General features: G+C 41.0%; 1 protein-coding gene across 1 annotated transcript in view; it reads right to left on the bottom strand.

Moving 5' to 3' along the window:
• Nucleotides 1–554: 554 nt before the first annotated feature.
• LOC143378793 (popeye domain-containing protein 1-like) overlaps nt 555–24,592 on the bottom strand; it is an 85,693-nt gene continuing 61,655 nt past the window's right edge. Inside the window, exons 3-7 of the mRNA XM_076830764.1 lie at nt 16,127–16,471; nt 13,572–13,969; nt 10,867–11,288; nt 8,475–8,740; nt 555–859 (exon numbers count right to left, since the gene is read on the bottom strand). Of these exons, the coding sequence (XP_076686879.1) occupies nt 836–859; nt 8,475–8,740; nt 10,867–11,288; nt 13,572–13,969; nt 16,127–16,459 (1,443 nt within the window). The 5' untranslated portion in view covers nt 16,460–16,471 and the 3' untranslated portion in view covers nt 555–835. The remainder of the gene's footprint in view (nt 860–8,474; nt 8,741–10,866; nt 11,289–13,571; nt 13,970–16,126; nt 16,472–24,592) is intronic.

Genomic DNA, 24,592 nt, shown 5'->3' with positions numbered 1-24,592 from the left:
GCTCGGTTCGGATGCAGCTAATCGTCCTCCGTCGAAATCTGAAATTAAAGCAACCCATTCCATCCGCCGCGAGATCTCGGCTCCCTTCTCCTCTCGCGATGCACCAGACTCGAGCAGAGGACTCGGTGGTCCCCGACAATCGAGCGTGCAGTTCGAGGAGCATCCGTTCTCCCGCCTTCCTGGCTTTCGCCTCGATCGCGAAACTCTCAACCCCCACCCTTTCGTCCTAGTTTCCCCCCTGCAACCCCGGCGTTCTCGCCTCGACCGCGCGCCTCGACCCAGGATGAAGGGAAGTAGAGGAAGAAGAAGGGGACGCGCTCTCTGGGACAATCGACGTTACGGGGGCACCGTGCACTTTCCTTTCACTATGATCGATTCGCGGACACGCGGCGTTGATTAGGTACGCGCGCGTATCGGGCGCGGGCTGCGTGTAAGGCGTAGCACTTGCGGGATATGAACATGTGTCTTGTGGTCGCGCGTCACGCCGGAACTCGACTGCGAACGAGGCCCTAGTCCCGGCCGTGACCGTGCCGTCGTTAGTCCGCAGAGCACTGTCACTGGGCCCCACGCGTGGGCCCATCCTCCCCCCTCCCCCTCCCACCCACGCCCCGCTCCTCTTTCAGATTGTCCGTATGTTTCGTGGTGTCGCGTGACCATGACGCTCTGTCGGCTGATAGGCCGTGCGATTGGTAGCTCGACGACGCAGCGACGTGCTTCAGATGACGAACCGTGGAAGCTGGTTCAGCTTGACGAGGTCTCGACGGGGTTAGGCGGAACGCTGCGGCGATAGAGAAAGTAGAGGCACGCTGGCAGGGCCCTCCCCGTCGAGCGACCGTCATACGGGCGTCTCGAACGTCACCTGGAACAATGTCAAAGGAGTCCTGGTCAGGACGCTGTAGGGGAGGCCGGGGGTAGTTGATACGTTATTCAGTTTTAATTTTTTTTTCATTTTTTTTTTAAATTAAATACTTAATAATAAATATGGTAAAATATACTTTGGTCTTTCCTATTTAATGTAGTAAGCGAAAACGAGAAAATTTATGCAAAATAAATTAAAAAATGTTATTTGGACGAAGGTGAAATGTATCGATTTACCCCACTGGTAGTTGATACTGCTCTGGGCATGTTGATACATCGGCAAAATATCCGTTTAATGTATAACTAATAAATTTGAAGAATATAATTTTTTTAATTTAAATTCCTTTTCAAGAATATTGACTAAAAATGAACAAAGACGTTTTCTAAAAACTAATCAGATTTTTTAACAAACGTAGAAAAACATTTTTATTATTTTTTTTTTTAATGTCTGGAATATCCCCCTTTAACGTCAATATTGTATATTTTCACGCTTTGCCTTAATAATATTGAGTCTTCTTCTATTGCGACACACGCTTTTTCAAAAATATCTTGCGATATTTCACCACGATTTGCCTTTTTGATATAATTTTGAACCATTTTCCTAGAAACGAAAGGAAAAAATTCAATTAAAAGCAGTCGGGAAAAATTGATACACTCTATCAACATGCCCCAGAGAAAACGTATCAATTTACCTCACAGAAAGTCATTATGTACGAACGTGTCCAGAAAAAATGTAGACCATATAAACAAAAAAAAAAACACAAAACCTAATTACCTTACCTTCGAAAGACTCAATGTGATGCCAAATTAATTTGAATTATAAAATTCTCTATATCGTTTCAAGACGGATTGGAAGGTGAACACAGCTATTTACTTTTTCTCTATGTAAACGAAAACAGTTAAAAAACGATTGCTAAAGGTACATACACGTACGCTGGATCGTAGGAAAGAATTGAACAACAATCATCATATATCCCGTTCAAATGGAGCTACCTATATACAGTGTCGAGATAATTCGTCTGTATCAACCTACCCCTGCATCAATTAACCCCGGTCTCCCCTACAGTAGTGCGGGACACTTTTTCTATCGTGAATAAAATGACGGTCGGTGGTGGACGGGGGGAATCTCGTGTGGCAGCCCCCAAAAGTAAATGATATTTATGAATATTTAAAAAAAAAAGCTATTGTAAATATCGGATTAAACGCTTTTGAGATATAAGGTGGCATCTTGAAATTTACAGATTTTTTTAAAAAATTTTTTATATGTTATGTTGATGTTAAAATTTGTGCAGGATATTCCGTAATGCGTTTCGGTAATGCTGGAGATTCTAAGAGTTACAGTCGAAATTTATTCCCAACCTCAACTGATGTTAAAGTAATTAGACGAGCGTAATTAGCAACAACTTAGACACATTGTACTATTAATTCAAGTGCAAATTCAAACACAGCTGTTACGTTGAGCGTTCCGAGATAATTGCTCTAGCTTTCCCCCATCTTTGGTCACACTGTGCTGCATACGTGTATACTTAATAACGATGTTATGCAAAACTGATTATGGTGATTGTTAGGGCCGTTAGGGCACGGATCTGTCGCGAAGTGAAATACCTAATTGGTACCCGTTACCGCAGAATACACATTAACGTTCCGTAATCGTTTCATGACTTATCACCTTTCTGAATTCCAATGAATTTAATACGCCCTAAGTCCCCGTGTCATTAATCTGCTATCAACTGTCTACAAGTGCCACTCGATGCATACGTAAGTCACCGTGAAACAACTCAACTTTGCATATATGCAAGCGAGTAGAAAGCAAGTGCTTTTTGATTGTTCACTTATTTGCATTTCCATTTTGCTGAAGTTAAAGAAGAAAATAAAATCGTTTAAAAATAGGTATTTCCAGGAAAGTCTGTTGTTGTACCTAAACAATAACGTCTCTATGCATCTGTAGTAATTAAAATCTCCATTTTAACACATAAAATTCAGCTTATTTTTTAATAGTCTTACCTTTAACCCCAAATTATAAAATTCTCTTCTGCAATATAAATAATGTCAGATTCTCGACGCCGATTTGCCAAGGTGCCTTACGAAAAGGTCGCAGCTAAAAGCCAAAGGAGCAGTACTATCACGATTGTTCCTGAATAGCTGGAGAAATTTGTCATTTCTAGGTGACAGGCTCCGCCGCCAAATACCTTATAATGGAAGGTGTGGCGCACATAGAGGGAACGGTTACGCTGGAAAATCGACCAGCGCCATCAACAATGTGTGCATGTAGTTCTAAAACGCTGCGTGTAAGGGAAAATTCCGTCACACCTGAATGCGTTAAAATTGTTACAAACTTCTAATACTCCCTGTAAACTCGTTTCAGTTTCCATTTTCTCTTACGCCAACTTCTCTTTTTCACACTATTTAATAGACTATTTAATTAACTTTTTTTTAGGCGAATAGCCAGTAAATTCATACCAAAACCAGACTGATACAAACGAAGTTACCTTTTTGCGTAGGGAAGTTTGAGTGAAAATATTTTTTGCTTTTAAACTATTTTATTTATTTTATTTCATTGAGTTTCCGTGATATTTCTCGAGCTGCAAGCTAGTATTAGCAATTGTTACTGTATCCCTACCATTAACCAAGGAACTTTTAGTAGATAAAACGAGAAAGCGTTCAATTTATATTGCAACAAGTGTTAATTAAATCCGAGAAATTCATATCGACAAGCAACAACACGTTGCATGCGCTACGAAATAAACCTCGGTACGTTTTCACGTGCAAAGTTGATTATCACGAACTACTAAGAGCCCAGCAGAATCTGACAAACACTAATCGTATAAAATATCTTATGTTTCATTCATGATAGGCTCTTAAGAACAACGGTATCTTTATAAATGCCACTTCTTAACTCCCAAACAAATCTGTTTCGAAGAACGCTGCTCGCTTTAGCCGCTGCAGTACATCTCCCCGTGTTGTGTCGTGTTTACTTGAAATCATCAGCTCCGTCGTGCGCAAAAATAGGCGCTGCCTTTTAAAACGCTGATACCAGCAGCCCCTTTCTTCGTGTTCTTCCTATCAATCTCATGTATCAAGGGCCACCGCTTTGTACTTACCCTTCTTGCTTATCAAGCCAAATTAGCTCTGCCGATTGAAACGCTCCGTGCCTCTTCCACTCGAGGCGCAACGTCGGCGATCAGCGCCGAATCTTTCCCAGTTTCTCTGAATTCGTGGAACCCTTTCTTCCTCTACTTTCGAGGACTTCCAGTGCCCCGCGCGAAAGCGTATTAATCACGCGAGTGTGCACTGAAATATTCCAGCGCCACATGCGATCGTGTCGTTCTTAACATTCATACCAAAGACGCGGTCTTTTGCCCTATCAGCCGCCTCCATCGATCATGTTCCCACAACAAATTTGCTTGGCGTCACAGGCGTTTAATCGGCGACCAAGGATTTGACATTTCGCCCGAAGCACGCGCCATTCCGCCCCGCGACGAACGTGTAAGCGTCTCATTACGCGCTGCTACCAATCCGTGCAACAGCGATTAAGCGCGCCCCTGTTTTCGTGCGAAGGATTATCAAATCTCATTATCGTTTGTCGGGCGACGGGTATTTCTGCAGGTTTCCCGGTCTGCGTGCGGCGAATCTGGCGTGCAATTTTCTTGCGGGACTTTGGCCTGCTCTCCAGCGACCATTCCTGACGTCCTCTGCTCCGTTTAACCATGAGCATTCTATTTACGCGCGCCTGAAGCAGCGCAGGCTTCTGTATAATTACGCGGGCATTATTCCGCGTTATTCCAAGCTTTCTTCTTCCGTTTTGTATCATGCGAACGAGGGAACTGTGATCAATGGCGGCTTTAAATTGCGAACGTTCATAGGGGAGGCGTATAGCAAACGTAAGTGGAATATAATCGTAAGTGACAGACGTCGATTTAGGAACCGATGCGTGCGATACGATTACCTCTGTTTTCGGTCGTTTCTCTGCGTTTGGGAGGAGGTGTGTGGATAGTCGATTGAGGAATTATTGGAGACGGAGCTGAGTTTTTCTGAATGTATTGGGGGATGATGCGGTTGGGGCTTCTCCGCGTTAAACAGTTTCGTGAGTCCTGAATGGCGTTTGAGATCGAGTCAAACGTTTTTCACGGATCTTTTCTTTTTTATACCGGTGCTGCGTCTGTCAAGTATGTCCGAAACACGGGTCGTGAGTCGCAGAAGTGGCTCGTGTGATACTTCTCACAAGGGAAGATCCCGAACCCGAAAATTCATAAAAATTCTGAAACTTTGCGAATATGTAGGGAATTTCTTCCTGATTACAACGGAATTTTTGTTTGCTGCCAAAATTAAAAAAAAAATGCTGGAACTTTGCGAATATGTAGGGAATTTCCTCCTGATTACAACGGAATTTTTGTTTGCTGCCAAAATTCACTCAAAGGGAGTGTAATTGACCGCTGAAAATCCGGTTATTTTCCGATTTTCTGTTATAACTCGTGAGCTGCAAAATATTTTGTTTACCAAATGATAGATCTATTTAAAAGAAGTAACTTTTGTCTGGAAACTTTTTTTCTGTCTCTTACAGTTCGCGAGTTATAACAAACAATCGGAAAATAGCCGAATCTTCAGGGGTGAATTTCACCCCTTTCGAGTGAATTCAGGCAGCAAACAAAAATTACGTAGTGATCAGGAGGAAATCCCCTACACATTCACAAAGTTTCAGAACTTTTTGAATTTTCGGGTTCAGGATCTTCCCTTGTCAGAGAAATACTTTCAAAGAGGCTATAGAGAGATGTTCACAATACTACATTCCAGGATGTTCCTGTTTCTTTGTTTAAATTGATATCTGGAGTAAATTGATTTTATTTTTTTAACGTTAACTCTTTGGTGTCTTTGACTTCATATATCCGAATTACTTGAACTACACTGCATTCCATATAAGAGCATACCGACACCCCTACCGATTTGCGACCGATCTGCGCAGCTCCCACTATTACCCACGGTTTGAACCGCGCGCGATTTGTCGTGGTGGTTTCCAAGGAATAACTGGTACATCCCAAACGCGGGACCTGGCCAGGGTCAACGTAAACAACGTCCCGCACGAAAGGTTAACAGTTAACATCTAATATGGAATGCTCTAATGTGGAATGCAGGGTAGGTATTTGAAACATCTGTTTGGTATTAGAACACTTCACCACTTTTATCAGCCCCTTTAATCAAGACCCCATTTTCCAGGCAGCGCATTATCCTACGTTCCACCAAAATTCAATTTTCAATTTCGATAACGTATTCCAATTTTAATAATTATGCAACTAGGAGTAGAGACAAAGCGATTGTCGTGTAAATGCACAGAGCATTGAAGCTAAACGCGCCGACTAGTGAAATCTCCAAAGAGAACAAAAGAGGGGAACGTGAGACAGCTAGACGCATCCAAGCCAGCGCCATTTGTCTCTAGGAGGAAGCTAGTTTTCTGACACTTGCGACCAGAAGAGTCTCTCGCAGCCCTTCTCGCGGCAGCTGCTCCATTCACGAGTGGACAACAGTCGGGTCCCTGTTCATTTTGTTATCCACTTTTTGCGCGCGAGGTCAAGAATAAAGCTATTCAGTCGTGTCGTTGAAGCTGGCCCGCGGTAACTCAATATCGGTTGCACTTATCTGGCTCGAGTACGCGTGGTAATTGAGTTCTCCCGCAGCGATACATGTACGTACGTGTACACAGGGTGTCCCAAAGTTACGGGACAAGCTGGAGCATGCTAATGCCAGGTGAAAGAAGAAATGGCAAAGTGCCTTATCGTTTTGCAATCTGAAGCTTCAATTTCGCGATGTCGGAAATTCAAGATTACAAGTGCTTTCATCGAAATTCCGAATTCAGAAAATGTGGAGGGGATAATTTCGCAACGGGTGCTTTCGACTACTTGTTTGCAAGATTAACGACTCACTGAGTATAAAAAATCTGTCTTGGAATCGCCCCTGTAGATACAATTGTTTCTTTGTTCTCCGTTGTCTCAGTTTCTTTTAGAAGAACATCACAAAGTCTGCAGTACAATTTATTAGTAATAACGACCTAAAGTGCATTCAAGTCGGGACTTTATCAAGTGGGATTTTATTTTATCACGAATATTGCAGAATGGCACCACTCGCTTGCTTTCTTTCTCCACAATTATTCGCTCCATATTGCTTGTGCATTATTATACTTTGAACTTTAGACGTCCAACTCCTCCGCTTGACTTGCCTTTAGCTCAAACAGGAATCCTGATATTGCAAAATGGAAAAGATCAGTTCGATCGATTTTTTTTTTAGTATACACGTTGCAGCTTGTGTTATAATTTTGGAACAGCCTGTACTATATATTCCTCGAGCTTTTCCTCTTTCTGCGATTTATGTCGCGGTGCAATCCCGCCGTGGTCGCCTCTTCTTGGCTCCAAGGTGCCATTTTCGCATCGACTGGTCGAAGACGAAGGAACGGGGGGGAAGCTGCTTCGTTTCGGGTTACTTAATCATGCCCGATCGCGGAGGGAAGAAGCGACGAAGCTTGTCGCGACTCCAGAAGCAATCTGCTTGAACGTCAGAGCGGAAAAGGAGGGGCAAACAAAAGCTCGAGATGCATGTAAAACGTACATGGGCTATTGAACGTCGGTGCTGCTCGACGTTTTTGCGAAAACAGTCGCCTGTCGCTGGAGCTAGACAGTTTTTGCCGAGACAAGGGGGAGTATGAAGCGTTCGCGTTGAAGGGATTGAACGGACGAGAGTGTGGTTTAGGATAAATAGGTGTAATGATTGATTGGGTCGTGCGAGGATGAATGCGAAGTGATTTTTATGTGCGGGGGGGTAATCTCTGGCGAGATTTGTAATACTTGCTCTTCATTGTTAAGTGACATGCTGTTGCAAGTGAGATGAATGAGTTTCATACGAAGCAAGGGGCGCTTACGTTGGTGTAATGTGTGACAGGGTGGGTTGAATTGTGCTAAAGAATTTTAAAATAGACGAAAATGTAGAGAACGCTTGCAAAGTTTTTGACGCTGAGTAGGTATTATGAAACTGCAGATTTGTAGAATACGCAAGGGAAAAGAAAGGGACATTTTTAACTGCTGTAGTTCGTCTTTGTTGCATTAAGTTGCATGCATAAAGTGAAGAGGGATTTAAAGAAATGATGTGAGTACAAGTGGAACACTATTGTTCCGATGGAAAAAGGGAATGCGAGAACCCATAAAGTACACTTGTACAGAATCTCTTTACACCCAATTTTTGTTCGTTAAAAAACGATAATGATTTCACCATATTTTTCCTAACAGTAAGTTCAATAAATGACATTTCTATGCAAAACAATCTAAGAGTTCTTCATTCGCCTACTTCTTCCTTAAAATAAAAAGCCAAAGAAATTCCAAGACGAACAAAAACAATGTACAACACAAAGAATGCTTCAGACATCGAAAAATTAATTTCTTTTCAGATGATATAACTAAAATCCCACAATTCTCAGCAGTTCCCTGAGGAACTTTACTCGTAAAAAAGAATAGAAGGTAAGCCACCACGAGTTCCAAACGACCCAGCCGCCACCTGCCCCTACATTTGTCAAAAACGTCCGCCTAGCCGAGGGTCGAAAGGGTGTAGCGACTTTAGCGGAAGAGCGTCGTACTCACCTCCCTCGTCCCCTTTTTCGAGCGTTTCCTCTCGAGCTTCGGTGTCTGAGGTAGCAGGGTGTAATCGCCGCTCGTGCCGCCGCTACGCTGCCGCGTCAACGGCTGATGCGACAGTAGGGGTGCCCGTGGCGGTGGTGAAAACTGAACACCCTGCGGCAGTAACGAATAGCCAAGGTTCTGGCCCTGGGTGAACGGCGAAGTCGGCGGGAAGTGATTTGCCACCACGGGCGCCCAGTACTGGTGCGAGTACCGGGACGGTGAACTCCCTGTGGACAGTCAATTTTGCCGCTCGTCAGCTCGCCATATCTCACACGCGACCCGCGTAATTGCTATTCGATACTGATCGATCGAGGCACCACGTCCACCGACGTCACGTCTCGGTCCACGATTCCGCGCGGGACTAGCAAAGGAACGAAAAGTCTCGCGCGAAAGGGAATGATTCAATAAATAGAATTTATTAATATCCTTAGCAGGTAGGCTGTGCAACATCTGCGGATTTATTGAATTTCGGGAGATAAAAGATTCATACACTATTGGGGCTCAAATTAGCGACCACTCACTCTAAATTCGGTTCACTGATTGAATGTTGACACTGAATTGATGCTCGGAAAAGAAAACGAACGCATAGAGCGTCATAACTGTGCTCTACGAAATATTCGAAGACTTTCGAAATGACCTGATAGTTTCTATTGAGAAATTTATGTTTCATTTCGTTATAAGGATTTATAAAAATGCAGTTGGAATCAGTTTTATTGCTCATTAAGTAATTGAAATTATAGTGCTGGTGGAAACAAAAGTTTAATTTCTCGTGTGGGTAATTCACTGATTTATTTAGTCTAAGAAATCTCCACGTTACACGCGATATAATTTATTTTGTTTAAACTATCATTTCTGTATACTTTCTTTCGACTACCACTATATTTTGCGTCTGGAGACAAAATCTTACAGCTCCAATTTTGACCATATTTCAGATCTTAACATATACCCCAAATTTTTCTCTGAAAAAAAACTAAATCCTCTCTACTTTTCTCTAATACAAATTTCTTTCCTCAAGAAAGACCGTTATTCGGGTTACGTATGAAATTGTCCGAGATGGATTTTCTTCTACTTTTGCAGGTTTATAGTTTTATTGAAGGGTCATCAGTATTTTTCCATGAATGGTTTATAATAAAAATCGATATACTGTGGCGGACGAAAGAAAGTTTACAACTTTTAAAATCATATAACTTTTTTAGAATTGGTCCAAACAACATGAGTTTTTTTGAGAAGCTAGAAGGATTAGTTTGCTAAGTGACGTGTTCCGTCGTTTTGAAAAAAAATGCAAATGGTCGGAATAGCAACAAAAATAGTAAAGATTGTTTTTCAAACTTTTTTTGAGCCTGTAATGTAAATTCAAAAAACCAATTTGTAGATTGAAGTAAGTTGTATATATGCCTAAAATTTCATTAAAATCAGTTGAAGTTGCTCTGAGCTCCAAACCTTTAAAGATCGCAGAATAAGTTCGAAAATCTCTGATTTCGGGAATTTCCGCGATTCTCGACTTTACTATGCGAAATTTAAAAGTTTGTAGCTCAGAGCAGAGTTAACCGATTTTAATGAAATTTTAGGCATGTATACAACTTACTTCATTCTACAAACCGGTTTTTTTAATTTTCATTACAGGCTCAAAAAAAAGTTTTAAAAAAACCTTTACTATTTTTGTTGCTATTCCGACGAATTGCATTTTTCTTTAAAACGACGAAACACGTCACTTAGAAAACTAATCCTTCTAGCTTCTCAAACAAACTCATGTCGTTTGGACCAATTCGAAAAAAGTTAAGCGATTTTAAAAATTGTAAACTTTCTTTCGTCCGCCACTGTAGCTAACAATTAATAATCATAAGGTACATAAATTATACTTCATTTAAAAACGGTAATTTTCTCCTATTTTTTAGAAGAAGAATCATCTTTAACCGTTCAAAAAGTATAATCTTTTCTGCACTTTACATGAGTAGTTTCACCCCTCCCTACGTCTTTCCATGAAGCTAAAATAGAAAATGAATGTCACATATTCCATATTCTCTTCCATAGAAGTACAAACCTGCAAAAGTAGATCTTGGATAATTTCATACGCAAACTCAATAACGTCCTTTAAATACCTTTCGTAACCGTGCTTTATTACCCAAAAGGTGCATTCAATTTGACATGAAACATTCATAATCCGAACCTAAAAGAACATTACTTCTTTATGTTTGCAGTCCACAAAACGTGCTTTCAAAACTCGAAAAGCATTTAAGACTACCCTTCCCGCAATTTCTCCAATATTCGTATCAACGATTTTTGTCTCCGGACGTTTTCCTTTCTCATAAATAGATCAACTGGTGAGCGATTGGGAGATAACGGTAACACTCACTGTCGCTACGGGGATTACTATGCCTCCTCTGTGCCGTCCACGTCGTTGAGCGTACTCTTCCGGCAGTTTCAGTGTTAACAGCGTCGACGCTAAGACTTCTCGCGACGCCCCTGTAAGGATTCGACGTGGTTGTCTCACTGGCCGCGGCGACACCAGCGAGCTGCTCGTTAAGGGCGTACAACTTGGACGTAATGTCCTTACCGATGAGGGTGTTGAGGACGACTTTAAGTAGCGGCCTATGCCTGAGTACCCTGAGCAATTTCAGCCTGGTCCAACAGATGTACATGCTGGACTCCTCGGCTCTGATCGTCACTTGGAAGACGTCGTCGATGTTCTCGTGCATGGCCTCCCATTCAGGCGAGTCGACGAACTGATAAGCCTTGATGTGGTGCAAGTGAGTCCCGTCGCAAGTCACCTTTAGCCTGCGCTCCCAACAACGACTGGTTACAGCAAGTTCCCACGTAAACTGCGCTCTCGATAAGGTACACGGAACTGTACAGGATGTTTCGTAATATGAGGGCATAGTTTCGAGCGTGAACGTAGCACACAGATATGTGTACTGTGATTCATGTAAACGTTTGTTCTGTGTAACCTTGTCCCCTAATTTGAGACGCTTCTGAGTTTTAATAACCCGTGCTGCAACTCTGCTGTGTAACTTATCGTTATAGTGAACTATGGAAGAATGGGGGTAATAGTAGTAGCAGTATTGAACTGTTAGGAGTAGTGGTAATAGTAGTGAACTACTAGGAGTGGTAGTAATAGCAGTAGTGGTAATAGTAGTGAACTACTAGGAGTGGTAGTAACAACAGTAGTGGTAATAGTAGTGAACTACTAGGAATGGTAGTAATAGCAGTAGTGGACTCCCTAGTAGCATTTCTGGTTGGCCCATATTATCCCCAATTTGGGAATTAGTTGGCCATCAAAATGCCAACAATAAATGCTACTAGGGCTACTAGTGTAATTCTTTCCAATTAGCTGTTTTACTGGCAACACTATCTCGTTTAGGATCTCTCTATTTGTACCCACTGGATTTTTTAATGCAAGATTAATTGAAGCCTATGGTTTACAGTTCAATCGTAGATAACGTTAACATAACCATGCAACGTGTAAAAAAGACTGCCAGTTAATTAGAGTAACTCTTGAAAATTTGGAATGTATCAAAGCATCAATAAAAAGACGTTCGGGGGCTTGCACTGCACCCGGAGGTAGTCAGTTTGAGTACATACGAATTTCCTACGTTATTTCATTGTGCAAAGTTGACTTATAAAGTTGCGCACACACGTTATGAAACATCCTGTACCTATAGACGCGATGCAGCGTTCGCAAGGAGTGCACATCTTTTGTACGCGAAATGTAAACAGGATGTTCGATGAGATGCGAATTTCTTGCGGAGGAAAAGCTTCTCCGATTGCCAGGAAAGAGGAAAACTCGAACTTATGTTGAAGATTCAGTGGGGAATAATTTTAAGCAATTTCGTTGCAGTTCGTAAATTTGTGGACTCAACACTGTCATCGAGCCCTTTATATAAATTATCGAGCTGGAATTTTGTTTATGTTAATTTCGAATGCAGATTTCACCTATTTTGAACTGGAAGTAAATGGACTTGAGAGTTTTTCTTTTCTGGCGTACCTATGTAGGTTGGTCCACGAGATAATCGACGAACTTTTCCAGCAGATCATTCGGAATAAGAGAGATTGTACACCCTTTGGGACTTGTTCCATTCCTCCATCAGATAAACGTATTCTTTTATATTGCTGTATTCCTTTGACGTCGCTTATCTCGCGGGGCGCCCTGTACTTAACCCACAACAATGAACGAGGTTCTCTTTGAAAGCACCATGCGAACACCATGCACTTAAATGTCGTAAGCAGGTGGTACGAGACTTTATGGAGATATATTTTTATTAATGTGTGTAATGTGCAAACATTTCAACAGAGCAATACCATTCACATTGTGAAGCATTTATATCTGTCGTTATCACAATTAAAATATAAATTTTTCACAATTTTCCATCATTTACCTATTGCTCCCATATATACCAACCCAACTGTAACAATATACATTTGGACTCACAAGAAAAGATCTCCAACCACGAAATTCAAAAGATTATGAAACTTCGGGGATATGTAGAAGATATACAGGTATGTATTACGCAACATTTTCTGCCGCCCAAATTCACTCTAAGGGGGTGAAATTGACCCTTGAAAATTCAGCTATTTTCGGATTTTGTGAACTTGCGAACTGTAAGAGGTAGAAAAAAAATTTCAGACAAAAGTTACTTTTTTTAATTAACTCTATCATTTGGTAGCTTACAATTCTTACAGTTCGCGGCTGGAGATCTTTCCCGTCAGAAACCGCCGTTGTTTCCAAGTTCCTTATTAACCACCACTTCAATAACCATAAAATTTCAAAATCCCACATGATCATCCACTACACATACTACTTAACATCGCATCGCCCGTTCGCACAACCCACTACGCAGCTACGCATTATCACTTCGGAGCCTGTAAACCCACCCCCGAAAAAGGGGTGCGCAAACCACGTTACCAAGCAACGACGAAAGCACAGCCAGACAAAAAAGAGCTTCCGAGCGCGTCGAAATGACTACGAGAGCCGCTCACGGAGCACGTTAATACCTTCGATCGTCTCCCCGATCGATTCCACGACTATCTCGCAGGGGTACCACGACCGTTTGGGACACTCACCTGCCGCGCAAGAGTATGGACAGCCGTTCGTCCGCGGGTGTGACGCCTTCCGTGGCGTACGTCTGGCCAGAGTCCAGCTTGAGTATCCTCGCCTCCTTGGCCAGCTCCTGGAAGTGCTTCTTGCTGACCTTGTACGGCTTGAAGAGTTTCAGATAGAGCTCGGCCAGCTCTGGGCTGAGCGCGGGCGGCAGAAATCGACAGGCTAGTATGAGGGAGTGGATGCCGTTCAGGAGGCCTAGGGCCAAGCACCATAGCATGGCGTCCAGGGCACATATGGTGATCCCAGCCCAGAGGGCGGCCAGCATGAAGCCAGCCGTCAGAAACGTGCGAAGAGCCAGAACCGAGGCCTTGAAGGAGCGCGGCACCAGAAACGCAGCCGCGAAGAACAGATTCGCCGCCTGACAAAACGCAAATTGAAACGGTTTCCAATGTGAGCATCTACGGCAGAGGGGAAGGGTGCGGGTTAGTTCGTTTCGCCTCGAGGAACGAGATAGAGAAAGTTTCGATTGCAACGGAGAAATTTACTGGTGTCTCCTGATGGAGTTTGCACTGATTGTGAGTTGTGATGAATGTGGGGGGTTGTTGATCGTACAAACCACGATGGGAATCATTTGTTTGTGAACAGATAGCTCGAGTTTGTGGAATACAGTTGACGCAAACAAGCCTTCGTTTTGCAGACAATTGTCTTTGGATGCCAGGGAAGAGTTGCTCCAGCCCACAGCCACTCTGATCGTAATCAGAGTGTTTCTGACTGGGGGTGTCAGTGTGAGTGCTGGAGTGCTATGAGAGGTGGATTAGTGACGATATTTTCAAGAAATGCGCCGAAGGTTCGAGCATGTTATCCTGAAGAATCACTTTTGTCCCATGGAACAGGGACAAAAGGATTTTTTTTCTTTGAGTAAGTGTTGATCCCTACAATTTGACGGTGTTTGAAAAATATTGGGGAAATAGAAAGTTGTGAATTTACAGTTACAGCCTCTTGAATATTAGTCTGGATATTCACGACGCTATAGAAAGGTGAAGATGTTATTTTAACAACAGTAAATTTTGTTTTCGTAAGGCCTGCCTCCACGCAGTAACGCATTTTCGAACCCCACCGCATTCTATTATACGAATTTTCTCGTTACCTAATATTCGAGTGGCTTCACCCTTCTTCCATCTAAATGGTTCCACGGTGAAAAGGTTTTCCATTACTCATTTGTAACAATACTGGCGCTAGAATGTCTTCCAGAGATGAATCTGTCGTCGAGGAAGACGATTATTCCACACGACGAAAATGGTTTATCTCGTGCAGCCGAAATTCCAACCGAATTTAACGAAATGTCTGTTACGTAGGAGTAAAGCTTCCGAGCTCTTGGAATTTTAATGAATAGCCACCATTCGGTGGCACCCCAAAATTTGAATAGAATTCTTATCTTTTATCTGGAGGATATAGAATGTAGCTTGAAGAGTCGGGGCAAGCGATCTTTTTTTATTTTTAGAACGACGGTGAACTTTTAATTGTTTCAGTGTACGATATTCTCTGCAGAGTTATGCTTTAATCGACGGAAGCTTAAAAAATATTGCTTCTCGCTCGTAATTGCGTGGCGTCGATAAATACTATGCTGGAGCAACTATTGTCCTGTATATTTAACGTCTTATCGTGTCATTTAAATCGATTGCCGGTTAAATAAAGCAACGAGAACGGTGCAAATTTCACGATGCAGCATTAAACGCGTAACACAATATTGTTATCGGTCACTGAATCGTGTTTATGTAAATCTACCAATGGCAGTGGAATATGTTTCTAACTAATTAATTTAACGTGGCAGGTAGTCGAATGAACATTTGAAAAACTACTTCACTGGTTAAAGAATATGACGTTTTAAATATCTACGATTGTATTTTTTATATGAGAAATTTTTTCGTACTTCTAACAATTTATTTGTGTTTATTGGAACAAATTTTATATTAACTTATACTAATTGTTTTTCCTTCATTTTGCCTGTGTTATATTAAAACATTCAACGTTTGCGTTAATTTGGAAAGATAAAAAGAAAAATGGGAGGGTGATCATGTAAAATTTTTTAAATTACAGGAAGATTCTTTCACCTTACTCTTAACAATTCTAAAAATTCAGTTGAAAATTTCATCCAAGTGACAATATTAAAGATCACATAATCAGATGAGGACCTGATCCACTTCACCACCACGAAGCTTTCATTTGGATCACAAACACACTTGCTTAGTCATCAACTCTACATACAAGTGCCACGTTCCCTTCAATCCTTAACACTATCCGTGACGTTTCTAAATCTATTCCTAATTAACACGCTATACTCTCTCCTAACTATCCTTACGTATCTCGTCAATTCTATTTACAGGTAACACTACTATGTTTCGAAGTACTCCAATAAAATTCGACCAAATATCTGCTTCTAGCACTACTCGCGACAATCCTAATCCTATCCCACAAGGAACACAGTGTACACCGTTCTAACTACATTCTGTGGCAGACCTATCGTTACACTCATTGTCTCTACGGAAACTGTGCGAATACGTGGATCAGCGCTCACCTGGAAGAGTTTGTGCTGCGCTGCCTCCCATTCGTCGCAGTAGCCACCTCCCGACGACAGTACAGTGGTATTTAACCTCTCTGTCACGTTGCTGGCCTCGGTGCTATTCCAGACGTCCACCCAGAACTCCGTGTAATTCACGTCCTCCAACGAGTAGCCACCAAGGCTGGGCAGGACGCTGTAATTGAAGGTTGTATAGCCCTCGGTGGAGTAGGTTGTCGATGTCGGGCTGGTGAACGGGGTCGTCGTGGTGGACGACAAAAGGCTGCTCGCGGGCGAAGGGGCATCAGTCGTGTTCGCCATTTTTCGTCGCGAGCGCGTGGCACGGGCCATCACCTTCTTCCACTGCAACAGCCACGTTACGGCGTCGTTAATTCCTCTGGGAAACATTCACAGGGGTATTGGTTTGTTAAGGTGTACTAGAAGGTGAGGTATTATGCTGCGCCGGGGTATAATGGTGTGGTAAAAGCAGTAGAGGGTGAAGTGGCTAGTGCTGTTGACCCTGCTACGGATCTCGGGTCTTTCTTGACCCAGGCAAGTTTCTATTTCTGCAACTCTACCATGTGATTCTAGAATCGACCTCGAGTCCATTCTGACCTAATTATTTCATAGTTTCAGACATGAAATATATGATTTGTTATCTTCCCGTTTGTTGTCGAAAGCAGCAAAGCGCATTCTCATATCCTTTGAGAACACTTTTGACCATTCTTCTTTTTAATTCACAAGCCAATTCGGGGGAATTGTTACAAATATACAGTGTTCGGTTGAACACCGTAAAAGGGGAAATCATTTCAAAATTTCCCTGCTGATTTCGCAACCTTCGTGAAACACGGCTTCCTCGTGTATTTACGAAGATTATCCCCATATCTTTTTCACATATCGCCCATACCCAGTACGCTTTCCTGCAAATTACCTTTGGGTAATTCGCCAACCGTTATCGCAATTACAGCAAACAGATTAGAGATAAAAGCATGAAACACTGGGTATGGGTTCCTAGTCACGAAAGGCGAGCATCTAATGGTTTCGGTACTTGATCACAGCGTTAATAATAGGCCCTCTCTAAATAGGTCAAATAGTTTGTTCCGTAAGACTACTTTATGTGCAAAGTACATTGCATTGCTTCTCTTACTATTACAATCACATATTCAGTTTAACTGGAAGTAAACAAGTGATGCAGTGTATACACTGTTTATAGCAACAAGGAATGTTGTGTAAGAAACACTTAGAAACACAAAATTACTTAGGATTCAATTCTGAAGTAATAACTGAGTACCTGCATTCTTACATTTCACTGGTAGTCGTATCCAGATGTTATTTCAACTGGTTAAAACGAAGAAACCGATTACTTGTGGTTAGATGAAAATACCAAGGAGTGAAATGTTTCAACAGATGTTGAAGATCTTGGCATTCGCAGCTGGGTTTCTTGAGCCAAGAGCAATCGATATTTTTGCAGATTGTCTTTGTGCTACTCCCTCCTAGTCTTCTACGATGAAACTGAAATGCTAATCTAATGAATCGACAATGGCCAAAGTTGCGTCCATTACAGCGGTAATGTCCGAATTACTTGGCAATTTATTAAGAATAAAACTCTAGTATTAAAGTGCCTTCATTGTGGAAGTAAGTTTTGAGTTAATTCTTAGCCAGTTTTTATAAGTACCTTGTTAGTTAATCTTCAGTCTGTAGTGAGTTTTCGGAGAAAATTATTCCGCGGTGTATTGCGACAAGAAATCCTTAAGGAGCTTTTAAGAAAGAGTGATTAGAGTTAGAACTTCCCTGAAAATGAGTTACGTTCAAAAATCTCTTTACTGTTAAAATTTTCAGTTGATAAATCAATTAAGTCACTATTTTGATACGTAAGTAATAAATGGCGGGTTCGAGCCGCCCAGGTTAACTTTATTCGACAAATGACGAATAATTTTTCTAATATATATTCGTTATTCGAAATTATTATTTAAACAAAATGTTTGCCCATTTCTGCCAAGAACAGATTTAGCTGTTCATACCCTTACGAATAGTCCTTCACAGACCACTCGGGTAACTCTCAAGTTATTCGCTACGTCTCTGCGAGCAACAATGCCACATTCTACTTCAAACACATCCCATCCTCCATCCACCCCAAACCATCATTTCACACACAGATTTCCAAACTCAATCTCCTCTCCACGGAAAGGGACGTTATGCGTAAAGAGAAATAAAAACTGTCGGTAGAGAATTCAATATCTGCCACACGATTCTATCGAGATTTATTAAAATACTACAATGTGGACAAGAGTCCACAGTAGGCTACAAGTACAAATCTCAATAAGTAGGTACCTGCATACAGTTGAATGTAAGACTGATTAGTAGATTATAGTTTTTATACCAAAGATAATGTTTATGGTTATTATATCGTTCTGGTTTTCTTTTAAAGATAATACATTTTTGATGGTCCGCACCTTCATAAATAAACATTATTAATAAAAATCTGTTTTATTTCATTAGAAAATGAAATATTTCATTAAAAGGCAACTCTTATATCTTAGTAACAACTTACCCCAATGCGATAAAAATTTGCCCCATATAGGGGTAAGAAGTTCCGCTTCGATCAGCCACAAATAAATTACTTTCTATGGAAAACCTATTGCAATATATTAAATACAAGCTTAAAATCAGAAAATACAATAAATTTAACAAGAAATTAGTGAATAGCAAAGTGAATAACTGCATTATTTTCCAGTCATTTTTTACGTTTTATCGAAATCGGAACTTTTACCCCCGGTCTCCCTTACCATATCTCAACGCGCCTTATAAATCCCACGACAATGAAAGCGTCAGTCCCCAGCAGCATCGGAGGCGAACTCCGTAGTCGTCTACCTAGGTCGCAGTCCAATCGAATCTTTCCACTACGCTATTCGTAACGTTTCGTGCCCTGGTAATCCGTCTTATTCCCGTCACTTCGTCAAATTGAAATGGAAATGGGCGAAGTTTTCCGTGGTGTGCGCACGTATGAACCGCCTCGGGATGGAAACGCCGTCGGAAGGTCGGCGAAACGCGTAGGAACGGTTAGGGCGGCGGACAAACTGCATTAAATCTCGATTCGCGTCGGGTGGAAAATATCGACGCGTCCGGAGCCAGCGTTTCGACGTAAATATTGATACGGCCGACCAATGAATCGCACTGGTTGCATCTTTCATGCGATCGTCTCCCACCCCAGATGGGGAAATCGAATCACGGAGGACGCTGGAGACGCGACCGACTATATAGCTGTGCAATGTTCCCTGGCTTGATGAAAGAGTGGCCGAATGAAAATTGTTGGACTATACAGGGTACGAAGCTAAATTAGAGCGAGTAGCTTCTGCTCCGTGGCGGATAGAAAAATATGGCGGAGGGAAACGATTAAATGGGACAACAAGGTCAGCTATCTCTATGTCCTCACTTTTCTTGCGACTCCATCGCGAGATAGACAAAATTTTTATTTAAATAAAATTTCGAATAACGTATAAAAGTTAAAAAAAAAGTTATTCGTCATTATACGTCATGGGTTACTCAACCAGAGTTAACTTTATTCGACGAATAAATTCTCGTAAAATAATCTAAAGTTCAAGTAACTTTTATTCGATCTGTTGTCTAAATAATTTTTTATATACTTGATGCTTTGCATTGGGGAATGAAGGTGGTTATTATAGGTGTTATACAGGGTATTTGGCTACAGGGGGCATCCTCCTCTTAGGAGATGATTCTACTGGCCAAAATAAGACGAAAATCAGGAGTCACGAAATTGCATTTGAGGCTTAGTTTCTGAGTTATTAATTCTTGAAACATGCGTGAAAAGCGTCTGACGCGAGGAACTTAGACTACTGCGCGCCAGCAGTAGTTCATCAGTAGTCAATCAGTAGTTAGCCGAGCCAGGCACGGCGAGGGCGGTGCCTTAGCCACCTAGAAAGGCCCATCTATCTCAAAGTCAAAGTGATGTCATACGACGCCGCGCAGCAAGTGGGTGTTTCTAGGTGTCTACGGCGTCACTGGCCTCGCCGTGTCTGACCAGACTAACTAGATACTACTGTGCGGCGGCAGTAGTCTAAATCCCACGCCTCAGACGCTTTTCACGAGTATTTTCAAGAATTAATATCTCAGAAACGAAGCCTCAAATGCAATTTCGTCAATCTTGATTTTCGTCTCATTTTAGCGCGTAGAATCAAGCCATAAATTTTACGGGTATCTCGCAATGGGCTCCTTGGAATCAAACAACTTTTGTCTCACATATTTCTTCCTATCTCAAAAAGTGTAGAAGTTATTCAAGTGGCTTGTCTTAGGAGACACCCTCTATCCCTCGAATTCTGAAAGTAAATTTTCCCTTAAGTGTAATATTCAATACAGTTGACGTACTTTTATTATTCATTTAGTAAATTCGTAGAATAAATAAATGACAAGGAAAGGAAGAAACTCAGAAGTGAAATAAATATTTTTAATTGTGTTATTTGCATAGGAGGTAACTGAATTTTGCGTGTTATTATTCACAAGAAATGGTGGACGAGGAAACACGAAAGGTTGCATGTAGTCATAGAGCAACTAGCGTATCGGAGAATCTCTCCCACGAATTGATTTCGTTGGAAGAATACAGGATCGCCGAGGAAGATTTGGCCGACAGACAGTTGCAACTTCCATCGGGAACCGCGGTCTTACAACAATTGATCCAACTTGGGAATGATCCAGACGTATATTTCATTTGCCCAGCACAACGGCGAACCTTTCAATCTGGCGGTGGCTAGAGATTTTTGTAGCCAGAAACGCGGAACATTCAACCTTCCCTGTATTTCTTTATACTTAATATCAACGTTACAATTGATGCACTTAAAAACTTACTGGTTCAATCGATATCTTTGCATCTTTTAGGCAATTAAAAATTTATACGTAAGTAGGCAGAACTAATTTGATTTATTAATTCCGTTTTGAGCAGCTCGATTTTTGTTTCGACAAAAATAAAATCCCCACATTTGTTTCTTCGCCCTGCAGCTTCGAAGTTGTTGGGAAGGCAACTTTGAGTGAAAAATGTTAGAGTTGGAACTATTCCATTCAGAAGTTCGACGAAGCAAAGTGCTGCAGCATTTCTTAGGACAGAGCACACCCGACGTGTTTTTGTAAATACGTAAAGACTTGGAAACTCGCATTTCAATCCGGACAGCCGGAAAGGGGGAAACGTTGTTAACCCTTAGTATCATAGCGTAACACCCGTGTTACACGAATTGAAAGAATTGTGCGCGCCATTTGGGAGCTTTTTCACGAACTTTAAAGCGTTACTTTACTATTACCATATGTAATAAGTGTTACACCAGTGTTACATATATTATTATGTTCGACAATAAATTTTTATTCAGAAAGGAAAATCGAAATAATTGAGAGAAAAAATTAGCATTTACCTGGTACATTCAGTGGCCCTGGCCACTGAATCGCAATCAACAATACGAGACAGTGTATCGCAGTAGAATTTCTACGAATGTATTTCTGACCTAAGGACACTTGTTACATATGGTAATAGTAAAGTAACGCTTTAAAGTTCGTGAAAAAGCTCCCAACTGGCGCGCACAATTCTTTCAATTCGTGTAACACCGGTGTTACGCTATGATACTAAGGGTTAATCAAGTGTCACGTGAAGAGTACCCCTTATTTATCAGAACCAGCTTCTGACTTGTGTAATTTTAAGTAGAAAGGACGAACATTAAAATGTGGCTCATTAAAAGAAGTTTGACACAGAAGAATGAATATATGTTTATGCATTTAAATAAACCAACCATCTTGTAAATTATACCATATCGTCCTCTTTTAATAAAATTATAGTTTCATTAATAACCACAATAAATCGCATACATGAACTTCAGCAATTACACCAAAGTAGTTCACTAGTATCATCGTAATTTAACAATGCAAGAATTCATCCTACCACTAATTTAATAAATTTCATGCCATGGTGAGAATTCAGATTTGTGTGTAGAAATATAACTATTACAAAAAAAGTAGATTGCGTTATTCAATTATAGAAAAATAGTAGTTGTGTTATTTCCTTCATAATAGCAGCTATTTTCTATTTTCATCTCGAAGCTAAATTGAGAAACACTTTTTTCCATCAATAAAACGTTCACTTCCAATAAATATTGTGGGTCACCGGTAGACCACGTGACACAGAACGCGTTAAAAAAAATCACTACAAATAAAAAGCAGTGATAAACAAAAAAATATCGACTCCTTCAATTTTGAACTCAATTATCCCCCTTTAACTTGTAAATATTACGAAAAATCTATTATTCAGTATTTCAACTCAAGTCTTCTCCAACCGACACTATACATATGTATAATATTCCCATCACGTGTTATTATTTAACAAGAGTACTGGACAGCCAAACAGCTATATCACATGCAAATGCTACGAAGAGATACCGAATACCTGTGATTGCCAGTATTGATCACTGTGACAAAGAATCTGTCTAGGAAATTTACATTTCCAAGGGTGGACATCGGACGTGCGGTCATATATACTCCATTTTCTAAGGGATACCGCCTGAATGGGTTCGCCATTCCTTTCCAGGAAACTGCTACCCACGGACTTTGAGGTGAGGTCTCCTCCAGTGTTTTTCTTTTTCTAAAGGGGAGAAAGATACGGCTCTTTCATTGGGAAGGAGAGGCACGCGTTGCACGAAACAAGTGAGTAGTCTCCTTTTCGCCTCTCTATGCAGCACGTACGGCCATTCTTTGGGCAACGAGCGCGTCCCTGCCTGCATAGGCGTTGTAAGGAACAATATAGCTTGCGCCATTATTTACAGGTTTATGTTGCAACCGTGACAGGCTGCTTCCGATAGGAATAGATGTGGGTCAGGGAAGGAATAAAAGACGTCCCATTTTAATCGATGTATGTGAACCTCGCAGGTATTAAAGCAGGCTTTATATAAAATTCGAAAGGAGATGTTTCGTAGATGGGGTCGTTTCAGAAAACTGATGGTCACTATTAATTTTGTCAATAGATTTATATAATGCCCTTTATGTGGTATTGTAAAGGTGTCAGTGATGAATATACAAGATTATTTTATCGGTTAACAAAAAAATATAAATTTTTTTTATAAGTTATTTTTTTTTATAAGTTATTTTTTTTTATAAATATTTTTTTTTAACTTGGGGAAATCTTCAAAAGGCACCCCGACTCCTTCAGAGGGGAATCCCCCCGGGGGCGCCAGGGTAATGTGGAATTATTACCCACTAAAACCCCACGGCCACTATGAAATTTTTAATAATTTCCATGTAAATATCTCTATTATTAAGGCCCATAACATTGGCAGAAACGCTCGAACACCTATTTACTTATTTTCGACTTGATCCATCGTGTCAAGGCTCATCAAAATCAGTGTCTACCAAATGGTGTCCTCCCCTTGTTAGATAACAATTAAAAGCAAGCGTTGAAAATCACACTTGGTTCATAAATGCAATTTAAAAAATGCGTCTGATTGAACCAACGGTGAGTCCACACTTCGGTCTGAGCATCGAATTAACAGGAGATACGTTAAGACGAAGCCTTTACCTTCAGCCAGCCAGTGAAATTGTCGGTCCAGCATTTATAGCTGAAGCAATTCTCGATCGAGCAACGATTACCTGGGTTAATGGCTAGCGAACCACTTCGCAGCGAAGTTCGTGTAAATAAATAAATAGTGGAGGCGGGGGGTAGTAAAGCTGAGCGCGGTTTTCACCTGCCCCTGTAATTAACGTTCGAGCTCTGTTAGGGCTAATTTACATTCGCTGTCGTAGCTTTTGCCCTGCACAGTTCTGGTTGAATAAATGTTGCGTGTTATTTGAAGCAAATAAGCATGCAAGTCTGTAATGCTGCTACTTTTTCATTCTTTCTTCTAATTCATGTTTCCTCTTTGCTCTTGCCTCCTATTTGGAACAGGAGGCGAGTAACTCGCTTTGTGTGTGATGCCACATATTCAACTGATAAGGTAGTAAATGTGAGGCAGAAGTAGGCTTCATTTGCAACAAAGCAGCTTCAGCGTTTGAAAGAAAAGATGATTGTTTCCTTGAAGAGTTTGGCGTTGGTAAAAGGTAATGAAGCACTGCTAATTTGAGATCAGTGACTTAAAAATTTTTGCAAAATATCAATTGCTAAATAATGGGATTCTTAGTGCATTTTGAAACATTAGGACAAATCCAGCTTTAATTCTCAATTGAGAATAAGTCGAGTTTATTTAATAAATTACTGATAAAATTTTGAGGCCTATAAAATTGACATGGTCCACTCTAACAAATACTAAGAATAGTCTACTTTAATATATAATTATTGTATAACTAGGAGCAAGTTAGTTAATATATATACCTAACGTATAACTACTTAGTAACTAAATAGTAACTAGAACTTATTTACCCCGACTATGTTATCAGAAGCTGAATGTGCTATATAACATTGTCTTTGCTAAAAATCATTAGTAATTATTCAGTTTGTACTTACAA

The sequence above is a fragment of the Andrena cerasifolii genome, chromosome 2, assembly GCF_050908995.1.
Source record: "Andrena cerasifolii isolate SP2316 chromosome 2, iyAndCera1_principal, whole genome shotgun sequence".
Lineage (NCBI taxonomy): Eukaryota > Metazoa > Arthropoda > Insecta > Hymenoptera > Andrenidae > Andrena > Andrena cerasifolii.
The sequence above is the reverse complement of the archived record's forward strand: the minus strand, read 5'-3'. Positions and strand labels throughout refer to the sequence as shown.